At 47.4% G+C, this 25939-nt stretch overlaps 1 protein-coding gene across 6 annotated transcripts in view; it reads left to right on the plus strand.

Moving 5' to 3' along the window:
- EFCAB6 (EF-hand calcium binding domain 6) overlaps window positions 1–25939 on the plus strand; it is a 229218-nt gene that overhangs the window by 55518 nt on the left and 147761 nt on the right. For all 6 annotated transcript variants that reach the window (XM_072596357.1, XM_072596355.1, XM_072596354.1 and 3 more), the window contains 3 exons: window positions 1046–1257; window positions 6189–6277; window positions 11517–11580. In XM_072596357.1, the coding sequence (XP_072452458.1) occupies window positions 1046–1257; window positions 6189–6277; window positions 11517–11580 (365 nt within the window). The remainder of the gene's footprint in view (window positions 1–1045; window positions 1258–6188; window positions 6278–11516; window positions 11581–25939) is intronic.

The raw sequence follows: 25939 nt of genomic DNA on the forward strand, positions 1-25939 counted from the left end.
TGTACTCTGGAAGTGGGGCCGGGGTGCACTAGCAGTTGCAGGGTCTCTTCTAACTCAGAATCCAAGAACCATTGTTGCTCAGCATTTTTCATTCCCAACATGGGAGTGATGTCAAGCGATGTCCATGCTTGTGCAGGCTCTGAGTGTCCTCCCTTTTCTTTTAGTGAAACTGGCTTCATTGCTCCATGATCTGGGGCATTCACTGCTCCGACCAAGGAGAGTGGACTCAGATGGGAGCCCTGGAGAATGGCAGGGAAGGTTCCAAGTGGGGGAAAATATCCAAGGAAAGACTGTTTACTTACTGGGATCCTCAGGAATGTCTGATTCATTTCAGGCAGTGTAGATTCTCCTTCCTCTGAAGCAGAAAACCCTTCTCTGATTTTGTGCCCAGTGGCCGCCCTGCTGGTCTTTCCCAAAGACCAGCTACTGTGCTCCTCTACCTCTCAACAGGTCCATGGTGGTCCATAGTGATAAAATGATGTGACTTACCCTAAATTAGATTCTCCTCTAACTCCCCTACTGTCAGATCTGTGAATTAAAGCTCCTCCTGTGTGCAGAAGCATTTAGAGATAGGAGTCCCTGCCTTCCCGAAGCCATCTTCTCCTGGGAGGGTCAGAAGAATGTCTTTCCTTTGGGCTGCTTTGTTCATTCTCTTAGAACTGGAATCTCCTGGGGTGGGGGTAGGGGGAAAAAGTCCCAAACTCAGAATCCTAGATCTGACTGGAAATCCCCTTCCAGGTCTAGGTCTGTGGTCTTCTGGTTGGGCAGGAAAAGCACCAGAGACCTTTCCATTGCTAGTAATGTGGGTCAGTGTAGAGGCCTCCCCTGCCTTGAAGCCTTTTCCCCAAGGGAAGGGACCATTCTTCTCCCCTCTTCCCTCCACAGTGCTGTCTGGGGTCTGGGCTATCCCGTGAGATGTGCTGTCACCAGGTCTTGGACTGTTATAGAAAGTTGTTATAGAAAGGAACCAAGCTGGCCTGGCTGAGTTCTCAGGGCTTATCTCTGCTGTTGATGCATCCATGAAACAGGTTCTTCTGTTTTCCAGCCATATGCCTTGTGAACCCCATCTTGTCCTTTGCGGACCTCGATCGAATCTTCTTTCAAAAAATTCTCAAAAAAGAAGAAGACTTAAAGAAAGCGTTCAGCATAATTGATTCTGAGCAAACCCTGAGGGTGACAAAGAATCAGCTGAGAAGAATAATTGAAGTCTACCTTCTGCCTCTCACGAGAAAGCAGTTTAATGAAGTCCTGTCTCAGGTATGGATGGTGATTGTTGGGAAGGGCAGTAGGTTGTCCTGAGGCAACTGGTCAATTCTTCACTGTCTTTCAGAGGAACAGAGGGAGGCAGGGGAGTGGGGAGGGGGCAAGAGCAATGCACCAGGACTTGGGATGCCCAGAGCAAGGGAGCTCCTCCTCAGGGCTCTCCTTTACTCATTTGTAAGATTAAGGGGTTGGACTAAGATACTCCCAGGACTGCCATCCCCTATTCTAAGCTCCCTCTCAGCTCTCACATCCCCTGTTCTAAGACCTCTCCCAGCCCTGATATTCCCTCTTCTAAGCTTCCCCCTACCTCTGATGTTCTCTGTTCTGTGGACTTTCTATAGCTTTAATAGCTATGACTTCTTATGAGGAAGCTCTGGGAGAAAGCCAGCTCTCATATCATACAACTGGTGTATGTAGTAATGCCTTTGTGGAGCCTGCCCTCAAGGACCTTACAATTTGGGCAAATACATTAAAAATAAATAAATATGGGTAAATATGGTGATCCCAAGGGGGCAGTTAGGTGGCACAGTAGATAGAGTGCTGGACCTAGAGTCAGGAAGATCTAAATTCAAATCTGGCCTCAGACATTTCCTTCACCCTGCTTGCCTCAGTTTCCTCATCTGTAAAATGAGTTGGAGAAGGCAATGGCAAGCCATTCCAGTGTTTCTGTCAAGAAAACTCAAATGGGGTCACAGAAAGTCAGACATGACTGAATAAGTGATGACAAGAATGTGCACTGGGTGGGCAGTTTGATCTGGAAACACGCACACATGCTCACATGCACACAAGCACACAGACTTAGTGGTTGCAGTTGATATAGCAGAGTGGTGTTTTAGCTAGGGTTTGCACCTGGTGACCTTGGAGGCCTCTCCCACCCCTGGGATTCTAGATTCTTTCCTTGGCTGTTGGGTTTTTCCAAGGCTTCGAAGGCATCTCTGATGCCATTTTGCTCCAGCCCACACTTGAACAGGAATCTGCTCTGCATAGTCTCTGACATAAGGTTATCTAGCTGCTGTTTGAAGACTTCTAGGGACCAGGAGCTCATTACTTCGTGCTTGAGGCAGCTGACAGAGTGGGGACTAGTGAATACGAGAGTCTCTATCCTCATTTGCCCCCATCTTTCTCATTCCTCCCTTTGGGGTCATGAAGAGCCAGACTAATCCCTGGGCCCTTTCAGTCCTCCCTGACCCCCTCATCTTCAGGCTGGGAATATCCAGCTCCTCCAGCTGTTCCCCGTGACATGGCCTCTGGCTCCCTGGTTGACCCAGCCATCCCCTGTGAGCCACCTCCAGTTTATCACTGTCTCGGGTGATTGTTTGGAAAGCCAGGCCTGCTCCCTCTCCCTGGGCTCTCCCACTGGGCTCTTCAGGCTGTCTGGCCCTAGACCCACTAGCATATCGTGCCTTATTGTTAGTTACTTTGTCTGCTCTGAAGCTACGGAGTCATTTGTTATGAAAACAAATAAGCAATGAGGAATTTCTGGCCTACGTCAGCGCCGCTCTTGACTCCGTGGCCTTGACTTCCCTGTCCTGGGACTCCCCAAGCTTTTCCCACGCTCTTCCAGATGTGTTTGCGGTTTCTTTTTCTCAAGCAGGTACCTGCCCTCAAAGCTCTTGTCTCTGAAAGCCCAGCATCTGTCTCAACAGCAGCTCAAATAATCAGGCTGATTCCCAAGGGCACTTTGGACCTCTCTAGTATTGGTTATCTCTTCATTGGTACTGATTGGGGCTTCTTCAGACTGTAGTAGCCGCTCATTATTTCAGCAACTGAAAAATATGTCCCCTGGCCAGCTGGGGAGTGAGGTCAGCTCCCTGAGAACCAATCATTTGTGGTCCATGGCCAGGCCATCTTCAAAGCCTTCCTAGCTTGGTAGGAAGAGCTTGGGTTCTGCTGGCAGAGCCTTTGAGAGCCAGAATACTTCCATGTCTTGATAAGGAGGATTGGAGCAGAGGAGCTCCTGCTTCTGTGTCAAAAATTGGCAAATGTCCCCCCAAAAAGTAGACTTTGCCTGTCTGTAGAGACAACCCGAGTTCCAGCCCCATAAGCTCATATTGGCTGACTTTCAATAGATGCCTCAAAGGGTTTTCTGGAAATACACACGTGCCCTCCAGAGCCTTAGGCCAGGATGACTTGTGCCTGTGGATTGGGACAATGGGAGCTAGTGTGCTTTTATTATGTACCCTTTGTACCCTAGCCACTCTGCTAGGTCTGGGGATGCAAAGATGGAAAAGCCACCCCCATAGGCCCATGCCTTCTAGACCTTACAATCATTAGATAGGGGGGAGCAGGTTGGGGAGAGATGGAGATACAACATACTGATGAACCCTGGCAACCTATTAAGTATCTATTATGTGTATGGCACTGTGCCAGGTCCCTGCCCTCAAGGAGCTTAACTGCTAACATATACACATAGAAATAGAGACAAATTTTTAAAAAATAGGTCATTGTTGGGGGAGGCACCAGCCTTTGGATATCAGAAAGGCTGGTGGAAGGGGACTGGAGGTGAGGCTTAGAGGAAAGCAGAGGAGGAGGGGAAGGGGGGCAATGAATTCCAGGCCTGGGCAGGGCCTGAAGGTGTGTGTGTGGGGATCAAGGGGAAGGAGAAGGAAGAAACTAACGATGCAAAGAAGGGGAGCTGGGGAGATGAGGCTTTGAGGCAGGTTGGAGCCACAGAGTCAGGCCAGGGAGCTGGAGAGGGGGCTAGAATTCACTGGAAACAGAGTGAAATCCTTCTCTTTCCAGTCCTGCCCCCCCCCCCCCCAGACACACAGACACAGACACAAACACAGACACACAGACACACACACATACACACCTCTCTCCAACTCTGGTATGTATAGAAAACAGGAAATCTGGTGCCCATGGTCTGGGAGGAGACCAGCACTGGGGTTGCAGGTGGGGGCAGGAAGTGGGGGGAGTGGGAGGGGTGGGGAGGTGTTGTAGAAAGAAGGCACTGGCTCTCACCAAGAACAGTCTCCGGAGCTTGAACAAGCAGCCTTGCCTTCTGTTAGGTGAGATGATGGAAAAAGCGCTGGTCTTGGAGTCAGGAAGACTATGTGACCTTGGGTGAGTCACTTAACTTCTGTCTGCCTCAGTTACCTCAACGGTAAAATAGGGGTCATAATAGCACCTAATTCACAAGGTTCTTGTGAAGATCAGATGAGAGAATATTTGTAAAGGAGAATGGCACATAGTAGGCACTTAATACATGCTTGTTCAAAAGAGGAGGGAATTGGCGTAGAAGCACTGTGCTAAGCAGTTTACAAATATTATCTCATTTGGTTTTCATGGCAACCCCATGAGGCAACTGAGGCAGACAGCAGGTAAGTGCCTTGCCCAGGGTCACTCAGCTAGTGTCTGAGGTCAGATTTGAACTCACCTGTTCCTGAAACCTTTGCCCTCTTCTAAGGTTACTTTGTGTGTACTCTCTATACATCTTGTGTATACCTATATACCTAGTTATTAGAATGGGGGGGGGGGCTATTCTTTTGGGTATCCCCAGGGCTCAGCCTGGCACATAGTAGGTTCTTAGTAACCATTGATTGATTGATTCCCTCCCACCCTGCACACCACAGTCCAGGTTAACTGCACTCTCTCACCTTGGGATGGTGGAGGGCCTCTCTCTCTCCCTCCATGATCCTGAACCCAAAGCATCTCCTCTGATGTAAGTTTTAGAAGGACCTGAGTAGAACTCAGTGCTGTCCATGTGTACATTAATCTAAGGCTACAAATTCTGAGTCTCCTTTGGGGGCCTGGATTTGTGAGGAGCCTGTTCAGTCTGGGAGATGTGCTGTTGACATTCTCTTGTCCATCAGAGTCATCAAGCATGCTGAGCAGTAGCAAATGTGACTAATGGGGATTGTACCTATTCTTGGTTTCATTGTCCAGAATATGAGGGGCCACCACATATTGAGGAAAGGAGAAACGATGTCCTGGGAGGAGTGGTTGAAAGAACCTGGGGTATTTAGGAGAGAGAAGACATGAGGGACGTGATCTGACTTCCACATCTGAAGGATGGGAGCTCTGCAGATCAGAATTAGAAGCAGAGGGTAGAGTAGGAAGGAGGACTCACTGTTTCTGCTGTCCAGCAGCATGAAGCTGAGGGGGAGGGTGGTAGACAGACTGTGCCTAGGCCAGGGTCTGGTGCTCCCTGAGCAGGAATAGGGTAGTAGGGACTCATGCTTAGGGTCTAGATGAGACCAGGTGACTCTCTAGTCCTCTTCCAATTGGATTTTGTGATTCTAGGAAGGTTCCCAGATACTGTGGTTGCCAGAACCTTCGAATCTAGCCCCTTCCTGCTAGATAGCGGGTAGAAACACAAACATTGAAGGACTGACCCAGGAGCAGAGCTAGTGAAAAGACCCTGGCAGAAATGAGCTGAGCAGACTGATCTATAGCTTCCAAATTTGTATCCAGTTGGAGTGGGGGCTAATTGCTTGGACTTGTAAACCTCTCTGCTGCAACAGAAATTGTAGTTCATAGATATGATTGGATGGGATACAAAACATTTATATTGGGTTTATTGTCTTCAGAAACTGGTGACTGTAATATAGATAAGACAGAATCTTTTTTTTTTTTTGTTCCACATTTTGGTTTTGCTAGAGGACATAGTCCTCCAGGTGCTCAGAGGTTGTGGTCTAGATTCTGCTGGGTCCTCAGTCACTTGGGAGCTGCTGATTCCTAGGATTATTTTGGAGAAGTACTTGGCTTCCTCCGGTACCGAAACTAGGCGTGTTGGTATCCTCTCATTGGCTAATTCTCACGTGTGGACTGCTGATGATGTCTGGTCTACTTAAGTCTTGGAGGGGATAGTTGTGAACCATCCCATAAATATTCTACTATGCAGAGTCAAGAGGGTGATGACTAGTCATGGGTTCCTGTCTTCTGGACATAGCCGCTTTACTCTTGTTTGTCTTGCATTGTAGATACCTCTTACCAGCAATGGGGAAGTGCCCTACCTGGAGTTCCTGGCCAGGTTTGGCAGACTGATCACAAATGTGAACTTCCTAAAAAGGTAAGGAATGGCTTGTTTTCAATGGAATCCAGTGTTGACCCTATGGCTCCTATGAAAATACGGGGACAGAGGCAGATGTAGATGGTCTTCTTGATTGCCTTTTATTGGCATGGAGTAACCCTAGGCTCTAGGAGTTGGACCAGAGAGGCCCAAGAGTCATAGCCTCCCCCTCTGGTTCTGAAACCTCGTCAGGTGCTAACCAACTGGCAAGGCTGTGAGTGCCAGCCTCAGAGATGGACTGGTTCTCTCTTGTCACAGAACCAGCCCAGCTGGGTGTGGACAGGTCCAGCCCCAGAGCATTGGCCACCAGCTTTTGATAGCTCTTGGCCACAGCATCTCACAAAGACTCTCTGCTGAAGGGCCAGGTCCATGAGCATTTATGGAATGCTTGTTCTGTACCAGGTGAGGGGCAGCATGGTGTTGTAGACAGAAGGTCAACCGACTCAGACTGACCACATGACCCTGAGCAAGTCATTTCCCCTCTGAATTCCCTGGATAGGTCTCTGGGATGCTAAGTTTCAGAGAAGGTGTTCTCACCTACAGAACTCCTTATGCCACTGAAATCAAAGTTTGGTGCCCCCTCTCCCACCAAAAATGTGCCGGGAATGCAGAGGCAAAAATGAGGCCATCTCTGACCTCGAGGAGCTATAGCCAGCCTATATATACAGGGCAGGGGAAGCCAGGGAGGGATGAGTAATTGATCTACAGGGCCTCTTTATAATGGCTAGTGTTGATTGGAAGACAGATCCCAGAGTTAGAGGTGCAAAGGGGACCTGGGACAAGGTGGCGGGGGCATGGCATGAAGGCATTGCAGGCTGGGTTTGGTGAATGATATGGTGATATGGTGAACTCTCATGCCTCCCAAGCCCAGGGCCTGCGGGCAGGAGCCCGAGCTGAGACATTAAAATTCCTTTAAGAGAATCAGAACTAATTAAAATGATGGATCCATTGTTAGTCATGATTCACTCAACAAAGGCTTAACAAATGCCTCCTTCACTGGACGCCAGGTAAGGTGGTAAAGCCTTCCAAGAAAAGATCACGAAGATCCTGAAGACTTGTTGGCTGGCTTCAAAGAGCTTGAGATCCAGCCGGGGAGATAAGAGGTGTAAGATCAATCAGAGCATGATGAGAGGTCAAGGGAAGCCCCGTTGTGCATGATCAATGAAGGAGGGCTTCCTGGAGAAGGTGGTACTTGAGGTTGCTGTAGAGGAGAGGAGGAGGGTCAGCAGATGGAGGTGGGAGGAACAGTGTTTCAGAAGGCAAGTCACATCCCTTCTCAATTTATTTGTCTGTGAAATGGGGCTAATGATGGTTTCAGACCTGGCCCCACAGGATTGTTTTCAGGAAAAAGCACTTTGAAATACTTTTAAGGGTAGACACTGTCTTGCTTTTGTACTTGTATTTGTTTAGCATCCAGTATAACGTCCAGCGCCTGGTACACCTTCTGTGGTGGGTGTTAAATAAATGTTTGTTGATTTTGAACTTTCAAGTTCTACAGGATTGAGAGTTTCCTTTGAAGTGAAAGAGATGGAGATGGACCCCTCTTTTATTGGAAAAGACTGCATATATTCTGTTTCAGCTGTAATTTGTAATAATGCAGTAAAACATTCTGAAAAGTAGCATGTAGAGCTCTTGCGCTAGCTCTTACCCTGGAGCCTGTGGTTAGCGTCCAGAGGATCCATGAACTTGGATGGGGAAATGCCATCAAGATCTCCCTCTACCTGGTTTCCTTTGCAATCCTCTGTATTTCATTTTATGGTTTACAAACATGACTTCGAGAAGGGTTCCATCCATAGGCTTCTCCAGACTGATTGCCCAAGGGGTCCAAGACACAAACAAAGGAAAGAACCCCTGCTCCAGAGTCAGAGGGGTGAGGTAAACAGAAAGCATATTAGCAATGAGGAGTCATCATATTAATTGGACTTAAAAGAAGGCAACAAAAGGCAAAATTTTAAATTCTTAAATTTGTATACGTGCCATGTGCTCTTTGTTTCCTCTTGAAAAGGCTCCGAGGGACATAGGATTTAACTCTGGAAAGGACCTAAAGAGATTGTTTCATTCAATTTTCTTATTTTTCAGTAGAGGAAACTCAGGTCCAGAGAAAGGAAGTGACTTGCCCAAGGTCAGACAGATAGGGTATCATAGAGATCTAGAAATGGGAGAGACCCCTAAAGCTCACTAGATGAATGAGGATGAAGAAACGAAGGTTTATGCTGCGGAAATGATTTGCCCAGAATTACACAGGTGACAGAGATGAAATTTGAATCCAGGTCCCCTGACTTCAAATTCAATGCTCTTTGGTGGTCATGGCTTTGTAGTTTACAGTATGCTAACAAATGGAGCAGAACAAAATAAATTTGTGTAAAAATAAATGTGCAGGCGGGCATTACATGAATGGGTTTCATTTTCCTCTGAAATGAATCACAGTCTCAGAGCTGAAGGGGACTTCAGAGACCAATAAGTTCCTTCCCTTTTAATCCAAAGAGCCCTTCTGTAACACACCTGACAAAGGGCCACCCAGAATCTGCTTGGAGATAGAGGGGATCATAAGACAGTCCATTACAGCCAATCAGAAGATAGGATTCTAGAAGTTTCTTTTGACCTTGAGCCCCTTTGCAACATGTATTATGCTAGTTCTTGGCCCTCCTGGGGCCAAGAGCAAGTCTGATCCTGTTTCTTGTGATGGTGAGGGTCTGGATTGGAGACCCAGCTTGACTTGGTCAGTTATTTACTCTTTCTAGGACTCAGTTTCCTTACATGTAAAATGGGGAGAATAGGCTAGATTAATTCTGAGTTCTCAGCTGCCACAGAATCCTTGGAAAGAATTCCTTGTGTCTTTGCTTTTCCAAGATAAATATCCCCAGGAAGGGTCTTTGAGGGGGTCTTCATTTAGCGTAAACTAAGGGGCCTTCTCTAGTCTGGCTGCCCTCTCTGGGACATCTCCAAAGAATCAAAGTCCTTCTTGGACTGTGATGCCCAGAACTGAACCCAGCTCTCTAAAAGGGGTTGGATCAGGGCAGAATGCATCTGTCCCCTATTCCTGGACCTGATGCTTCTCTTAAGGTGCCATGCTCCCCCCTTTCAGATTCTGTTTTCTGCTTCTCAGAGGTGACCTAGGAAATTCTTTCTTAGTAGGAAACAGGATTCAAATTATGCCCTTTTAAATGCATATGATTCTCTTTTCCAATGGGAGCCAGTAGCAATGACAAAAATGAAAAGCTGATTTTAAGAACATCTCCTTTCTCAACTCAGCTTCCTTTTCCTAGGTGAACCTACCACAGAGACACTCCAGTGACCTTAGTACAAGAACAATTCCCTAATCCCCCCAGAGCAGACTCTAACATTCTTCCCATTCATGGACTGTGACTCACCATGGGCTTCTGGGCGCCTGATGATTCTTGCTCTAAAGGGCCCCATCCTAATCTCTGATTTCATCCCAAGGGATTACTGTTTGTTTTGCAAACTTTACATCTAAGTGCTCTTATGAGAAACTCCATTTGGGGAGAAATGGAAGCTACCATCTGAGCTGTGTTCTAAAAAGAGGGTGAGAAAAGAAACCAAGGTGAAAAAATAGCTTTTCTTGGTTTTATGATAGGACCTGTTGACCCCGTTTCCTTTGAAGTGAAAGAGATGGAGGTAGACCCCTCTTTTATTGGAAAAGACTGCATATATTCTGTTTCAGCTGAAACTAAACTGGGCCTGGACTATTCTGGGGCCCAGCTTTGGGTGAATTGAGGGCAGTGATCTCCCCAACCTATCTCCTATGCCTGATGGGGCTGTCATGGTCCCTGGAGCATATGATCCATTTCAAAGCAGTTTTGTCCCTGCTCTGTTGACTCATTGACCCTTGATGACTGATGAAGGCAATGTGGAGGATATAATAGTGCTTAAGTCTAGGAGACACATCATTTTTACTGCTATGGGACTTAGTTTCCTCATCTGTCAAATTGAGGAGATTGTGTTAAATGATTCTCAGGTCCCTTCCAACTGTGACCTTATGGTCCAAGGTTTCTGCTCAATGGAAGCACCCAGGAGAGAGTCAAGTTCAAAGTGCCTGGAACAAGGAGTCTGGATTCGAAGTTAGATGACGTGGGTTCAAATTTGACTTTCCACCGCTTGACTACTTAGATGACTTTGGGCAAGTCACTTTACTTTCTTAGGTCCCAGTTCCCTGTCTGTAAAATGAGCAGATTGTATGAGATGAGTTTCCAGGTCATTTTCATGACCCCTGCCTGCCTTGAGCCTGAGAACAGGACAAATGTCCCTTGAACCATACCAGAGTCAGCATCTCTCTCAGTGCTGGATATAAAGCCAGAAGCCCTGGATTTGTATCCTGCCTCTCCTATTGGCCCTGCAATCTCTTCTCTTTCTCTGAACCTCTATTGGGAATAAAAACTTTATAAATTGTAAGGCGCTATTCAAATTCAACAATTAAGCAATTTTTAAAAATTGCCTGATGTTGGAGGGCCCCTCTGCTGTTAGTAGCTGAGGAAACTGCAATGGTTACCTAATTCACAGGCCTGTCCTCATGGAATTTACAGTGTATCAGTGTATGAAAGGGATGTGACCCAGCCATGAGAAGCTTTCTCTGAGTTATGGAGGAATCTCTCCTTTTACTCGTGTGAGAATTCCTTTGCGACTGATCCCACTCTCTCCCAGGCTTCTCACTGCATGCCAGGCATATCTTTCCAGAGATCCTCCCTAGAGGCTTAATCAACACCCTGGATACCCTTCTTTGGGTCTTTGAATGTTTTGTGGATACCAGGGCAACCCTTGGGCTGTCCATGGCATCCATATATCCCTCTTGCTACATGACTGGCCCACCTTGGTTTCTGGTCCTGCACACCTGCACTTATTTGCGTGGATGAGTTATGGTTGGTGACTTGTTGCAACCTGTCGGTGTCCCCACTGGTGGTGGCTTTTCATTGTCTCCTGGGTTACAAATGACCACAATACAAAAAACACACATGCTGTTGTTGGTGGTGGTATTCTCATTCTTGTCATTCTTGTATTTGATGGCCTTTAGATAGAAATGGTCCCTTATTTTTTAATTCTTGTACTTGTCTATGTCTTAGTTTGGTTTTATTTGGTTTACCATAAGATTCTTGGGAGCCCAGACTTGATGACAATGATAAGATGCAAGTGCGTCTTCTGGGTCACCCCATTCCAAGCATTTTGTCTGTTCTTCCTTTATTTTGTGTCATTTATCTTCTTGCCTTAATTTTTTGTTTTTTTTCAGAGTGACTGGGAAACAGTGTAACTCCAGATCATTGAGTCAACTTGAATGCCAGTTAGGAGAAAAGGTATCACCATATTAGAATGTTCTCTCAATTGCTTTCCCCTCCAGTCCGGGCCCAAAGTAACAGCCACCAGAGGTAAATGCCAGGAAGCAAGCTGAGCGTTGTCACCAGTTCTCACGTCAGAGTCTTCTCGACTGAGGAGATATTTTTGTCCTGATCTGATCTGAAACCTATATTAGGCTGCATTTCTTGCCTCGTGTGGTGTTGATTGGGATGAATGACAATGGGAAGACTGAGAATCTTAATGACTCTGTATTAACTCTCCCTGTGTCTGATGGAGGGCTGTTCCCCACTGGCTTCTCAGAGCAGCCCCCAATACCCATCATGTGTCACATGGGCTAAGATCGCCAGCATCTCCAACCCCATCATTGTATGCTCATTTAGTGTGGGAAGGTGATCCCTGTCCTCAGGCACCAAGCACTGGGGATTTAGTTTCTCCTAGCATCAGGCATGGTCCGGTGGGAGGAGGACTCGATTGGGGGCTAGAGGGAGGGGGCTCCAGGCCTGCATGAGCTTGAGCAAATCTTTTCACATTTCTAGGGTTCAGTTTCCTTCACTCTAAAATAAGGGGTTTGGGGGAAATGGCACTCAGAGGTGTCTCCGACTGTGAGCCTATCATGCTAGGATCATCCTTCACATAACTGTCAGAACGATCTTTGTTACCTGTTCATTCTGGCCAATAGAGGGAAGTTCCAAGAAGGCAGGGGGCTGATGTTTTTTATCTCCAGTGCTTAACAGAATACCTTGCAGTTTTTAATGAAACAACAGTGGTTGTAGGTGTTGCTCCTCTGCTTGAAAGTCTTCCCTGGCTCCCTGATCTTCTGAGTAAAGCTCAGACTCATGCTCGGCATACAAGGTGATCCAGAAAGAAGGCAAACCCCAGCCTCTCCCACCTTAGCTCACAGTGGGGCTTCTCAGGTTCAGCTGGACAGCTCTTTATACTTTCATTTAAAGGGCCATTTCAATGCTACCTCCTTCTTGGAGGCTTCAGGATTCCACCTTCAAATGTCCAGGGCTTGGTAATTTTAGAATGCACTCATTGGTTAAGCTTGTTCATGACTGGCTCCAGGGTTGGCTCCTTCTTTGGCAGGGAGGGGTCAGGGCTAGGTTTTATTTGAGCTACACCCCTCCCCCAGTACCCAAGAATGAGCCCTGCAAACAAGGTGCTGAAAGAATGTTTCTGGCCCAGCTTAACGATGTCAACATCCATGTGAGTAGCTGGATGTTTGCCCCCTGCTAGAACGTGAAGATGGATCAGCCTCTTTCTGAGCCATGAAGCGGGTGAATTATATTAAGAAAGTGGGGACTGTGACTGAAAGTGCTCCATTTAAAATGCCAATTTGAACAGTGCCTAATTGATTTTCCTCTGCTGAATTCTTCTGAGATTTTCAAGTTTTTTTTTTAAAAACCTACAACAGCCCTGAAGCCCTCAGATGTGAAAGCACTTCTCTTGCTGGTCACCTAAACAAGCAGTTGTAGGGGAGAATTCTGGGCCACCCTGAGCCATTTAACTCACTTTTCTGAATTCTTGACTAATCTGACAGCCCCAGGAAGCCCTGGTGGGAGCCAGGAGACCAGGCTCTAACAGCCTCTCTGGGTGACCTTGGGTAAGTCCTTTCTTGTCTCCTCTGCAGAATGAGGGGTTGGGATGGGTGACTTGGGGGCCCCTCTGAGCCCCAAGACAGTCTCTCCAGGTTGTTAGCTACCTGTGTTCGTGGCTGTCTTCTTTCCAGTCTGTCAGAAGGCTGCCTGATGTGAAGGCAAACATCTCCTACCTTGGGTCCTTTCCAAGCTGGCTTTGTCACAAGTGAAGACAGGGGAATGGGCCACCACCCACCTTAGTCAGATCATGGAGAGCCTCCATTGCTTGTGGGAATCACCCACTGTTTAGCATGAGCTTTGAAGTCTGCTAAGTCCTAGACTCCCCTAGAGGCTGGGACCATGCCGAGCATCCCATTAGTTCTGTCAAGATCTAGGATTTCCTCTGGGTGGGGAGTTTCCCAGGATGGAAACCCCCTATACGAGTCAGTTCGGGAGTACTCTGCACTATCTTCCAAAGTCAGAAAACAAGGTTACTTGACTTGCCCAGGGACACAAGAGGAGGACTTGAACCCTGATCTCCCTGATTCCTAGCCCTGCTTCTAGCTATTGTGTCATGCTGCCTCTCCTTGCCAACCTCCCTGATTCTGGAGGCAGAGGTGCAATGCGGGAGTCTTGGGCTTGGAGTCAGGAAGACTGGGGCCATGTCTTCCTCTGAACAGACATGCGCCACGTCTCTGGGGGCAAGTTCCCTGCTCTCTCTCAGCCTCAGTTTCCTCCTCTCCACAATGGGGGACTGGATTCCATGGTTTCCAAGGTCCCCTCAAGCTCCAAATTTTTGATCAGATCACATGATCTCAGATCTCGCCTTTGACACTACCTGTGTGATTGACCACGGGGAAGTGGCCACTTGCCTGCTGTATCTCAACTGGATTCAATGGACTCAGAAGCCTCTTGCAACCCTCAATCTGTGCTCCTACAGTCCCAAGTCACTTTCCCCATTCTGTGCCACAGTTTCCTCATCTATCAAATGAAGGCATTGCCTTGGAAGCTCCTTTCAGCTCTAGATCTGGAATCCTAGGGCTGTGGCTCCCTTTCTTTGCAAAATGTCAAATGAACAGATGTGAATGGAGCACCTACTCTGGAGAGAAAATAAATACCTGATAAGAAAGTATGCCCTGCCCAGTGACTGAGGCTGGGCAAAGTAAGCAGCATCCATTTGTTGAGATTCTGTTTGTCGTTCTGTTGTCAAGCCTGTTGGCTATAAGTGAGAGGGTTCGCCTTTCTCAGGGTTTGGATTTCTCCACAAGCAGGTTGAAGTTTCACACATCTTGCATCTTCCACCAGGGAGCCCAACCCTGCCAATAGCTCTGTCTCTAATTAAGGCCTAATGTTTCACCTAAACTAACAAGTGATTGTCCTTGAGAACAGAAATGTTAACTGAATTACAATTCACATGTTGGCTAATTGTTGTTTCCTGCTGTGCATGTTGGTGCCTGTTAATATCCCATGACACTGACATACTGACTCAAGGCTGAGTTGATCAGCCTAGTAGGGCTAGAACCTGTCAGAGAAATCAGCGGAAGAGCACAGAGGTCATTTGGAAGCCCTGATTTTCAGCTGCCTTCCAAGAAAACCCCCAGCCCCACCCTGACTGCTGTGAGAATGCCTTGGTGTGCTGAGGCATCCCAGAACTCCTTCCCCCGTTCAAGACTGAATATCAGATCTTAAAAATGTGTCATTCAGTAGGGAAATTGACACCCCCAAGGCCTCTGATACTTGTTTTCAAGCTTGTATGTGAGTCAATAAGGGGATGTAGAGGGCCTACTATGTGCCAAGCACTTTATCCATATTATCTCATTAGATCTTGACAACAACCCTGTGAAAAGGGCTTATTATTTTCATTGTATAGTGGAAGAAGCTGAAGCAGATAGAAGTGAAGTGACTGTCTGAGATTAGATTTGAACTCAGGTCTTGACTACAGATCTGCTATTTTGCAGAGGTGTTAGTGAAGCCCAGCAAGGAGAAGGGAGTTGTCCAAGGTTATTGTTGTTAGCTGGCAAGGTTAGGATTTGAACCATGTCATTTTGGTTTCACATCTGATACACTTGCCCCTGCATCCATCTGGCTCATCCAGATGGGCTCTCAGAGCACTGGCTCTGGGAGGAGATTTGCTCAGTGATATGGAGTCCCTGCCTTCTAGAGAGCTCTGTTGCCTTCCCAGAGATGTGAAGTAATGCAGAACACGGGTGATACACATGAAAGAGAGCGACAAGACTGAGGAAGTGCATGTCCCCTTGGGCCAGATGAGGGGGAAACCAGGTGAATGGATTCTGGATTTTTTCCATGACATTGGCTGGGCATCATCTCTATCTGCCTTTGAATTGCTCTCAGAATACAGGTTCAACAGAAGATGTACTTGCCTTGGGGTCACCAGATCTGGGCCCCTCTCCTGACTCAGTTGTTTACTCCCTGGATGACTTTGGGCAGGCATTTCTTAAGTACCAACTGTGTGTCAGGCACTGTCTTATGAAGAATGACCAAAGACAGTTCCTACTTTTACAGAGCTCACAGTCTGATGCTCTCTGCTGTGGGCCTCAGTCTCCACATCTGTGAAATGATCAGCTTGAGATAATTTCTAAGGTTCCTCCTTGCTCAAAATCTACAATCCTACTGAGGAGACCCATGAAGGAGCTGTGACTCTGTCAGGGAGGCTTTGGAGGCAAATCCTGGGGAGTGGCTGGAAGTTCTGGGGTGGGGGGTAGCACTAGTGAAGGTTAGCAGCAGCACTTGAATTCAGGTCCTCTTGACTTGAAACATGACAGCTTATCATTTCCTGTGCCATTGTTGGCTCTTTTTCCCTGAAAGACTTAATAATAGGAACTCATGTGGTTCTAGTGCTTTGTAAACCTTTCTTGTTCTATTATGTCATTCTGTAAATGCTGCATCTACAGTCAGGAAGACTTGAGTTCTAATCCAGCCCTAGACACTTCTTAGTTGTGTGGCTTTGGACAAGTAACCTAACCCTTGTCTGCCTTAGTTTCCTCAACTGTAAAATGATAATAATAACAGATCTTACCTCCTAGGTTTTTTGTGAGGATCCAATGAAATAATATTTATAGAGCACTTTGCAAACCTTAAAGCATCATCATCATCATCATTACAATGATGACAACTTACATTTTTATATCACTTTAAGGTTTGTAAAAGACTTTCCTCAGGATCACCTGCAAGTTATACAGGTGAGTATTCTCCCCACTTTGCAGATGGGGAAAACTAAGACTCAGAATTTAACTAAAGGTCATGTGACTAACAAAAGGTAGAGTTCAGCTTCAGCCCAACTCCACATCCAGAGCTCCTTCTATGGTGCCACCCCATGAGGTAGAATCCTAGGCTCCTTGATCTAGGGCTGGACAAAGCCTCACAGACTCCTCTGGCTCAACCTTCTCATTTTACAGGGGGGAGAACTGAAACTTGGGGAAGTTTGATGACCCACTTACAGTCACAGAGGCAGGATTTGAATTCAAGTCTTCTGACGCCAGAGCCTGGGGCTCTTTTACCACTTGAAAGAAGACATTTTGAGATCATGTCCTGGACATGCAGTTCCAAGAATTAAATCTTGGCTGAGAGGTAGAAGGATTAGACTGCTAACAACTTTTGTAGAGGTGGTGGAATGCTTCTTGTTTCCATAACAGACATTGGTTTCACAATGGGGCAATTGAGGAACCCTCTAAGCTCTGGGTTTAGCTGCATCCCCTCCTAATCCTGCTTTCATCAGCTCTCCCTTAGTTGGCTCGCTCGGTAGCAATTGACTGCAGCAGGTATTTGGACACATCGCTCCCCTCTCCCCACCCCTCATCTGAGGGAAATATTAACATATCGCAGAGCTGTTAGGACAGATTGCATCCCGAGGTTTTCTGCCTTCGCTGCAGAGAAGTCTATCAATCATAACTGAATATGGTGATTAATAATGTCACAGCTTTTATTCGGTTTGTCTGTGTGCAAAGGGAAGACTAGCATTTCCATTTTGATGTTGAACGTTTCACATCACAAAATAATCAGTTGCCATTTTATTTTTTTAAAGATTGTTCTGGAAATGCCTCCGCCCCAAGGCCTGCTTTTGGCTTCCCCCTGTTATTAATTTTCTAAAGCTTTTGAAGGGAAGTGGTAATGAAACCTTATTCTTTGGGGCAGCACTCATTTGGAATTTGAGATGGCTTCAGAAGGGAGCATCTTCTTGTTTAGCAAACGCTTTCCACCCCATATTAGTAGTACAGGAACCATTCCTTTGGGAGCCATTGCTAAGAGTCTATGACATGCAAGACACTATACTTGGAACTGGGGATGGAAAAAGATAAGCAAGGCTTCTTCCTTGCTCTCTGGGGGCTGAGAGTCTAGCAGTGAGTCCGGTGGTCCAGCATATCTGTGATCTCGTCCATGTTGGCATTCCCTCCAGTGATAGAGACCATGGCTCTTCCAAGCCCTCTGCCCAACATTCTGCCAGTCTTCCTTAATTCTTCTTTGTGTCTTGTGGATGCCAATGGCATACAAGGGAGGGGGCCCATTGTCGTCTCACTACATGACCAGCCCCCACCCCCTTTTTCCTGGTCATCCATTTCTTTGACGACGTCCTTGATGTTGCTTCCATGGCACGTTTAATCTCCAAAGGACCCTGATTCTCCAGACAGAGCTGCTGAGTCCCTGCATAGGCACCTCCCCTCCCCACATTTCTCAGATCCGATTTTGTGTATTGACTTTTCCCATTAGTCAGTAGGCTTCCGGAGGGCAGGCTTGTCTTTCTTTCTTTTTCTTTTAGCTTTATAATCCCAGGCACAGCACAGTGTCTCATACACAGTAAGTGCTTAATAGATACTGTTTGAGAAACAAACAGTGGCAGGAGATACATCCATTAGTGCACAGACTCTAGGGTGGTGGCATGGCATGCTTGTTATCTCTATGGCCTTGGGCGTGTCCTGCCCACTTCAACTCTCTAGGTTTCAGTTTCCTCTTCTGTAAAGTGAAGGGATTGGACTGGACTGTATTTATTTTTGTGTGTCATGACCCATCGTGGTGGGGAGTCTGGCAAATGTATGGACCCCATTTCAGAATCTTGTTTTCAAAAACAGATAACAGAAGGCACAGAGGAGGACAGAAATCAATCACAGTGAATCTCCAGATATTTTACAGAACATGTTCATGGACCCTAGGTTCAGAACTCCTGACCTAGCTAGCCTCTGAGCTCGCTTCCAGCATCATCTCCAGTGACCCCATAAGAAAGTGGCTACTGAAGGGCAGAGAGCATGGGGGGCAGGGGGGCAGGGAGGCAGGAGGTCTCAGCACCTCAGCTAGGGAAGCCCATCTACCTCTTGGGGTACAGTACCTTCAGCTGCATGGTGTGGCACATCATCTTGTATTCTCTGTCTTAGCATCAGGATGGAGCTGCCATCATGGAGGGCCTGCCAGATGGCTGCTGGAGGCTTGGGGTGGGCAGAGGGAGAGAAGATGATTGGTACCAGGGAAGACTTTCTGGAGGAAGTGCTGCTGGACCTGGGCCTTGAAAGGTGGGTGGAGATGAGGGCAGAGGGGCTGGGGGGGAAAGCCTTGTACTTCAGCCTGAAGGGCAGAGAGAGCACTGACTGTGAAGGTGTGTAACCTGGTAGGAGCCAAGAGGGGTTGGAGGAGAGCATGGATCTGAGTACATTTCTGCCTAGAGAAGATGAGTCTAGGAACAGTTAAAGGAATTTTCACTTACTTTAGGCGTGCCCACTTTAGTTATTCTTCTGTTAAAAATACTTCTCAAGAGCCCAGTAGGTCCAGGAACCTGGGCTAGGTTCTGAGAGAGACACCAAGAAGCAGCCTCCTGGCCTGTGTTGGTCGTCAGGGGGCCTTAGCTCTTGTAGCGAAAGTTGGACATAAGCATCTGTCTATGTATGGCAAGTCAAATGACACAGAGAGACCACAGTGCTTCAGGGCCAAGGAGGAGCTTTGACTGGGGCCCTTTAAACTCTTTTGACCTTGAGAGTTGAGATTTTGTATCATTTTTTGCCTTTGTATGTGTCCCTAGGGCCTAGCATGGCGCATGGCACCTGCCACAGGGTGGCAACTGTAAGAATGGTAATAATAACTAGCACGTAGATCACTTCGAGTTTACAAAGCACTTTATTTGGGAGATAGATGCTATTACTGTCTCCATGGAGGCAGACAAAGTTAAGTGACTTGTTCAGGGTCATACAATGAGTGATTGAGGCTGAATTTGAACTTGGGTCTTTTCTGACTCCAGGCCCAGTGCTCTACTTGCTGCACCACTTAATAAGCACTTCATAAATGCTTGCTGATTGACTGATTGCGCACTCTATTGGTAGACATTTTTGAGCACCCCCACATGTGTATATTTATATGCCCAGAGTTCATCCAGGTTACTGTGACACGTGGTCCTAAAAGGAGGATGCCTAGGAAATCTGCATGGATCCAAATGGAGGAAGTACTTTGATGACTGTGCTTTTACAATCTGATGCTCATGTTTTCTCCCACTCTACCAGTTACGGAATTCGAGCTATTGGTGAAGTCAGCAGAGTAGGTTTGCATCTTCCCAGAGATTTGTCAATCATTCTCTTATAGCTTACTCCCTTCCCAGTGCCCTGGGGGTTGATTGTGTGGCCCTGGGAGCACCCCAGGGCCTCTCAGAGGTGCTCGGCCCCTCTAGAGACTACTGGTCTGGACATTGAAGGTTGGAGACAGTAGACAGACAAAGGCCCTGAAGGAGTTTGGCTGTGGCCTGGGACACGCTGAAGGATTTGAGTCAGCAGACATGGATTGAGTGCTTTCGTTGTACCCCAGGAGGACACAGGGCAGATGCAGGAGTGGACTTTGGGAGGAAATGGCAATGGTGGCACACCCTGCACAGCCCAGGATGGACTTCAATCTGCATCCATGAAGGGAACCCCTGAGGAGGGAGATCTTCAATCCACTACAGTACATCTGTGTACCCCACACTCAGCCAGGCACTAGGGAACCAAAGAGTTTTTTAGAAACTCAATGGTCCCTGTCTCAAGGAACTTACACATTCTCTTGAGGGGGTAAGTTAATTCAAGGCAATTGGAAGAAAGAATTGAGGAGGGAAGGAACACCATTCTGAGGAGAACAGATAGGTAGAAGAAGGCATGTAAGCCTCCCTTGGCAGAATGGTGAAGATTCTGAAAGGGAGGCCATTTCAGGTTTAACTAATCCTTTGTGCCAATGCCTGGAGGTGGGAGATGGACTATGGAATCTGGGAAACAGCTGGTTTGGTTGGAGAATGGGACATGTGAAGAGGAGCCTTTTGAACTAAGTCTGGGGAGACCCAGTCGTGGGGAGACCACATCCTGGTCTGGCTCTAGAGCCTAGATCTGGCATGGGATTTCTGCAGTGACCTGCCAGTCAGCCATGTGAAAGGGGTAGAACTAAGCCTGTTATGGGAGTGTCTGAGGACCACTGGCATGGCTTTTATTAGGTGTGCAAGGCCAGGGGAGGCCCCCCAAATCAATAGGTGGTAAGGATAGCCTCCAGGGCCAGGGCCAGAGTGAAGTCTGCCACCTCATAGCCAGATGGAGTGAACAAATCCTCAGTGAGCGCCAGCTACACACTAGGGACTAGGTTAAATGCTAGAGTATGGAAAGCAGAAGCAAGACGGTCGTTTTCTTCAAGGAGCGTCCAATCTGTCCAAGAGAGTACAGCATGTAGACAATAACTGGGCCATGCTGTGATGGCAGAGAAAAGGCTTCTTACAGAAAATGGCATTGAAGCAGAGCGAGAAGCAAAGGTTCTAAGAGGACTCGGAGGGATGGCATAGCAGGAATAGCGGAGACACGATGTTTGACTGGACTGGGGGATGCGGGGAGGGGAACAATGTGAAATACAGCTGGAAAGAGAGGTGGAGACCGGGCCGCGCTGAGCCATAAGTGCCTAACAGAAGAACCGCTATTTGGAGGGAGGCCCGGAAGACGACTATAGAGCCGGGCAGGGAAAATCTCCTGGGCAGCTGGGTGGAGGTTGGTGGCTGAAGGGCCTCCTGAAGAGTAGCAAGGACCGGGAGGACGGGGTGGGCTCTGTGAGCAGAGAAGGGGAAGAGGCCAGAGGCATTGTGGAGGCAGAAACGAGATCTGGGCCCTAGGTGTGAGGTGGCAAGTCAGGAGTCCAGAATCACTTGAGGGCCGTGACCTTAACTGACTGCGAGCACCTTGGAAGAGAGGCGGGTCTGGGGGAAAGAGCGAGTACGTCTGTGCCAGGCTGGGCTTGAGTCTCCTAGCAGGTCCTTGGAGCTGAAGCCCATCAAAGAGGCTGAAGTGCCCACTTAATACAGAGAGCTCAGTAACAGTAATGAGAAGGGATGGGCAGGGGAGGGAGAGCTGTGAAGACGAGGCTCTGGGTAAAGGTGTGGAGGTGGGAGTTCTGGAGAGAAGAGCCCGGCTGGGGAGAAAGCTGCTTGGGAGCAGGGACTATGTTCACATCCCCAGTTTCTGTCACAGAACCGGGCACCTAGTAGCCACTGTAAATACTTGTTTGAGGCGGAATACATTTCAAACAGGAGGGTGGTCAGAGCTGTTTCATCTGTAAAATGGGTGTACTTAATCTTGCCCCTTTTGCTTCAGAGACTTCTTGTGAAAGGCCTTTGGTCATTCTGGAAGGATAAGCACAGTCTCCCATCTGTTTGAAACAGAATGCGGGGATTGCCCAATTAAACTGACAGAAATAGGTCAACTAGAAGAAATTATGGCTATATGGTATAGCAAGTCAATTTATGAAAATTGCCTTATTTTTTACAAAGTGGCTTGGAGAATCCTGGTGAAGTACAGAGTAATAGAAGGTCAGAGCTGGGAGGGGCCTGAGAGCAGGGAAGGTCAGGGCTGGGAGGGGCCTGAGAGCAGGCAAGGTCAGAGCTGGGAGGGGCCTGAGAGCAGGGAAGGTCAGAGCTGGGAGGGGCCTGAGAGCAGGGAAGGTCAGGGTTGGGAGGGAGCTCAGAGATCTATCTCATCTGCTCCTTTTATTAAAGGATGTGCAAGAGGAAAGGTGGCTTTTCTCAGGCTCCTGCCGTACTTACTGCATGTGACACCTCCTCTATCCCACTGATCCTGCCTGTTATTCTCTGAATATTTTTTACTTTTTTAAATTATGAATTCTTGCTACAACTAAAAAAAAAAATCAGAAAGCTCATCTAGTTGGTTGCTGGGTCTGGTGTTAAGAAGATGAGTTCAAATCTAGCCTCAGTCACTCACTAGCTGTATGACTCTGGACAAGTCACTTCACCCCAGTTTCCTCATCTGTAAAATGGATTTTTATCAGGTTCAAATAGAGAGCTTTGTAAGTCTTAAAAGGCAGTAGAAATGCCACCTATTATTGTTATTGATTGCCATGTTTGGGGATGGGTGAGCTGTGTGGTCTCTAAGGTAGTAATAACCTCTGTTCATGGAGGGCCTTTTTGTATCGTGTTTAGACTACTTAAACATGACCTGGTTCATCCTGGCCTTGGGTCCTTGATTCCCTTGTAAAGAGATAATCTAAATGAGTGGTTTATGCTGTGGAGTGGAGGGAAGCCATTGAGCTGACATTGGACCATGTTAGGAATGCCCTCTCAGCAGGTGATGGATCCCATGTTCTGGGAGATTCTTCAGAGGAGGGAAAGCCACCTGTGACTCTCCACAGAGCATTCATTCAGGGACAGGGCAGATGGAAGATCTGTAGAGGCTCTTGGCCTCTCACCTTGTCAGCACTCTCCCATTTTCCGCCAAGGTTACCTCCTTATAAAGCACATGAGGTCATTCATTATTTCCATGTTCTTGGATGGGAGTCTGGTGACTATTGAGGGTGAAAGATGTCTCTGCCATTATCAAAGACTGGAATGAGAAAACTTAGCAAATTCGTTCACTGTGGCTGTTTACCTTCCCCCTGGCCTCCCAAGGCTTGAAGTCCTTTCTTCATTGCAGCTGTTAATGACCACGAACAAATGGAAAATGTGTTTTGAAGGTCACAAAGACCCCAAGTGTAGAACTTGAAGACTTCAGAGGTCATCTCTTATAGGTGGGGAAACTGAGGCCCAGAGAGGTTAAAGTGACTTCAATAGGATCGTCAGCATCACAGATTTAGAGAGAGCAGGAAAGTCAAAAGCCATTTGATCCAATTACTTCACTTTATAAATGAGAAACCCACTAGAAAAGTGAAGAGTCTTGTCCGAGGTCACACAGGAAATGAATAGCAAAGCCAGGACGTGAACACAGATCTAGTGTTTCACACAGTGCCTGGCACATAGTAGGTACTTCATAAATATTTATTGATTGATGAATGATGTGCCTCTGACTCCCAGTCCCATGCTCTTTCATTCCAAAGGCTTCTGGGCTGTAGGAGCCCAGAGTTAGCTTCCTACACAGGCAGGCTCATCCTGCAGTTTTCTGATTACTCTAGTGAGACCAGAAGAGCTGTGCAGGTAAGTCACCCCAGGCTGGCACCCTCCACTGGCAGAGTGAGGGCAGAGTCCCACTGTCTTCTCTTCTGCTCAGATCTCATCTCAAGCCATGTTTCTAATTCTGGGCAACACACTGAGGACAGACTGACAATCTGGAGCAGGACTGAGGAGGGTGACTGAGACTGAGTATCCTTTCAAAGATACTGGACTCCTGATTTTGAAGAAGAAAAGCTTGAGGGTGAGGCAGGATGCTTGAAGGGTTAGATGGAATTTGCTCAGGCCCAGGTGACCAAGTTAGGACTAATGGAAAAAAAAGAGGGAAGCAGAGTTTGACTCAACATCAGGAGGAATTTCCTAGTAACGGTTGTCAGAAAATGGAGGGGGTCGCTTGGGTTCTTTCAAGACTCAGCTCAAACCTCGCCTTTTGCAGCTCTTACTTTATCCCTCTGGTGCCTTCCCTCGAATTTACCATCCATTGGTTCCATAGATGCCTTGGATGTACATAGCAGGTTGTCTCCCCCTCCCCTTCGAAGGTGAGCTCCTTGAAGGCAGGGTCTGTGTCTTTGCCTTTCTTTGGCTCCCTGGTTGGTTGTTGTCCTTCATCCTCGAAGAGGACCAAAAGGACATCAGCATAATAAACTGAAATTATAGTGTGTCTGATTGGCTGGTCAGATGAATAGGAGCTGGGAATGCCCTACCACAGGCTGGGCACAGAGAGTCCGTGTGAACATCTGGGGTGGATGTCCCGAATGTGTGCATCCTCCATTTACTTTGTGCTGTCTCAATTCTGCTTTGCTCAAAGAGCACAGCACCCTTGCTGAGGTGGGCACACCATGCTGGGCGGTCCTGTGCCAGTGTCTCCCATGTTGCACAATCAAATCCAAAGTTCTTGAGAGAGACCTTGAGAGTGTCCTTGTATCGTTTCTTCTGACCACCATGAGATCACCTGCCCCATGTGAGTTCTCCATAAAATAGTCTTTTTGGCAAGAGTACATTTGGCTCCCTAGAGCATATGGGAAGGGCTTGTAGACTGTCCTGTGACTTGTGTAGAGTCATCCAAGGAGAGGAGAGCTATGGGATAGTGGGGGATATTTGAGATGGAATTCGGGCTTCCTGCTGGATTTCAGCTGGGTTGCCTCTGAGCGCCTTCCAGGGCTGAGACTCTCTGAGAAGCAGTGGTTCTGGCTGCTGCCACCATCACTGTTACAGTTTGGAGCTGACCCCAGGCCCTTGAAAGCTCAGAGCTTGGGCAGGGTCTGCCAAGACTGAAAAAGCTTCTGGGATAGGTCTGGGGAGGAACTCTCTCTCTCCTCTCTCTCCCATCCCTACTGTTGCCTCTGAGTTCAGGTCCTTGCTACTGCTCATCCCCATGAGTGCAATGACCCACTGAAAGGTCTCATTCTCTGCCCACCACCCATCCCCAAACCCCAGCTCCCCCTTCCCCAACTGCTCTATGATTGTTTCTGTACACGTTTCTGATTTTGTCCTGGTTTAACACCCTGCCATGGTCTCTGCTAGCTACAGAATGAAGCTGGAACTCTTTTGCCTAGCATCCAAGAAGCTTCCATCCTGGCAAGGGGGAAACAGCACAAATAGGGAAGGGGAGTTCTGGTCTGATGAGTCTATTTATAGGCCTGGGACGAAGTGCCCTGTCTAAAGGACTGTTGATTGACAGGCCCTTTCCTGACGCCATAATATGGATCAGAGCAAGAGGTGGAAGGGATGTGAGTGTGGAAGGTCCTGAGTATAGATGGAATTGATAAGGCAATAATTCTATGGCTCCAGTGATATCTGGATTTCCTTTTCTGGAAGTATTTGAAGTCCAAGGGCAAAAATTTAAAAATCACTTGGGGGTCCATTTCCTTGACCTTTTGGTGACAGCCTGAGGGTTGGCACCAAACACAGAGCCCCTTTCAAAGGGGTGGAGGTTGGGGAAACTTTTTTAGAGGTTCTTGTTCCCTGTGGTCTCCCTCCCCCCACGTGTCCCCTGTTTGCAAGTTTGTGTTTATGGGGTTCTGAATGCAGTCTAATTTTTTCCGATCTGGTTTGGCCCATCTCTACCAGCTGGTGAATAGGAAATGTTCACTGTAGGAAGCCAGCGCTGGTAGAGTGTAAACAGATGGAATCAATATAAAGTGACAAGTCAGACTGTGCTGCGGAGAATACGGAGGCCGATCTCCCCACATAACCGTCACGACGCTTACTCGGTTCCAGTTCATTTAGTCCTGAATAGTGCTTCATCGCTGCACAGCTGTGTTTTTCTCTCATTTTTTTCTCGCTCTTTCTTCTGGGTTGATAATGACAATTTCAAAGAAAAACTTTAATTAAAGATTTTATACAAAATCGCCAAAAGTAGAATAATAAGGAAAATGAGCATTGATGCGTTTA

Source organism: Notamacropus eugenii, chromosome 3 (assembly GCF_028372415.1).
Source record: "Notamacropus eugenii isolate mMacEug1 chromosome 3, mMacEug1.pri_v2, whole genome shotgun sequence".
NCBI classification, from domain to species: domain Eukaryota; kingdom Metazoa; phylum Chordata; class Mammalia; order Diprotodontia; family Macropodidae; genus Notamacropus; species Notamacropus eugenii.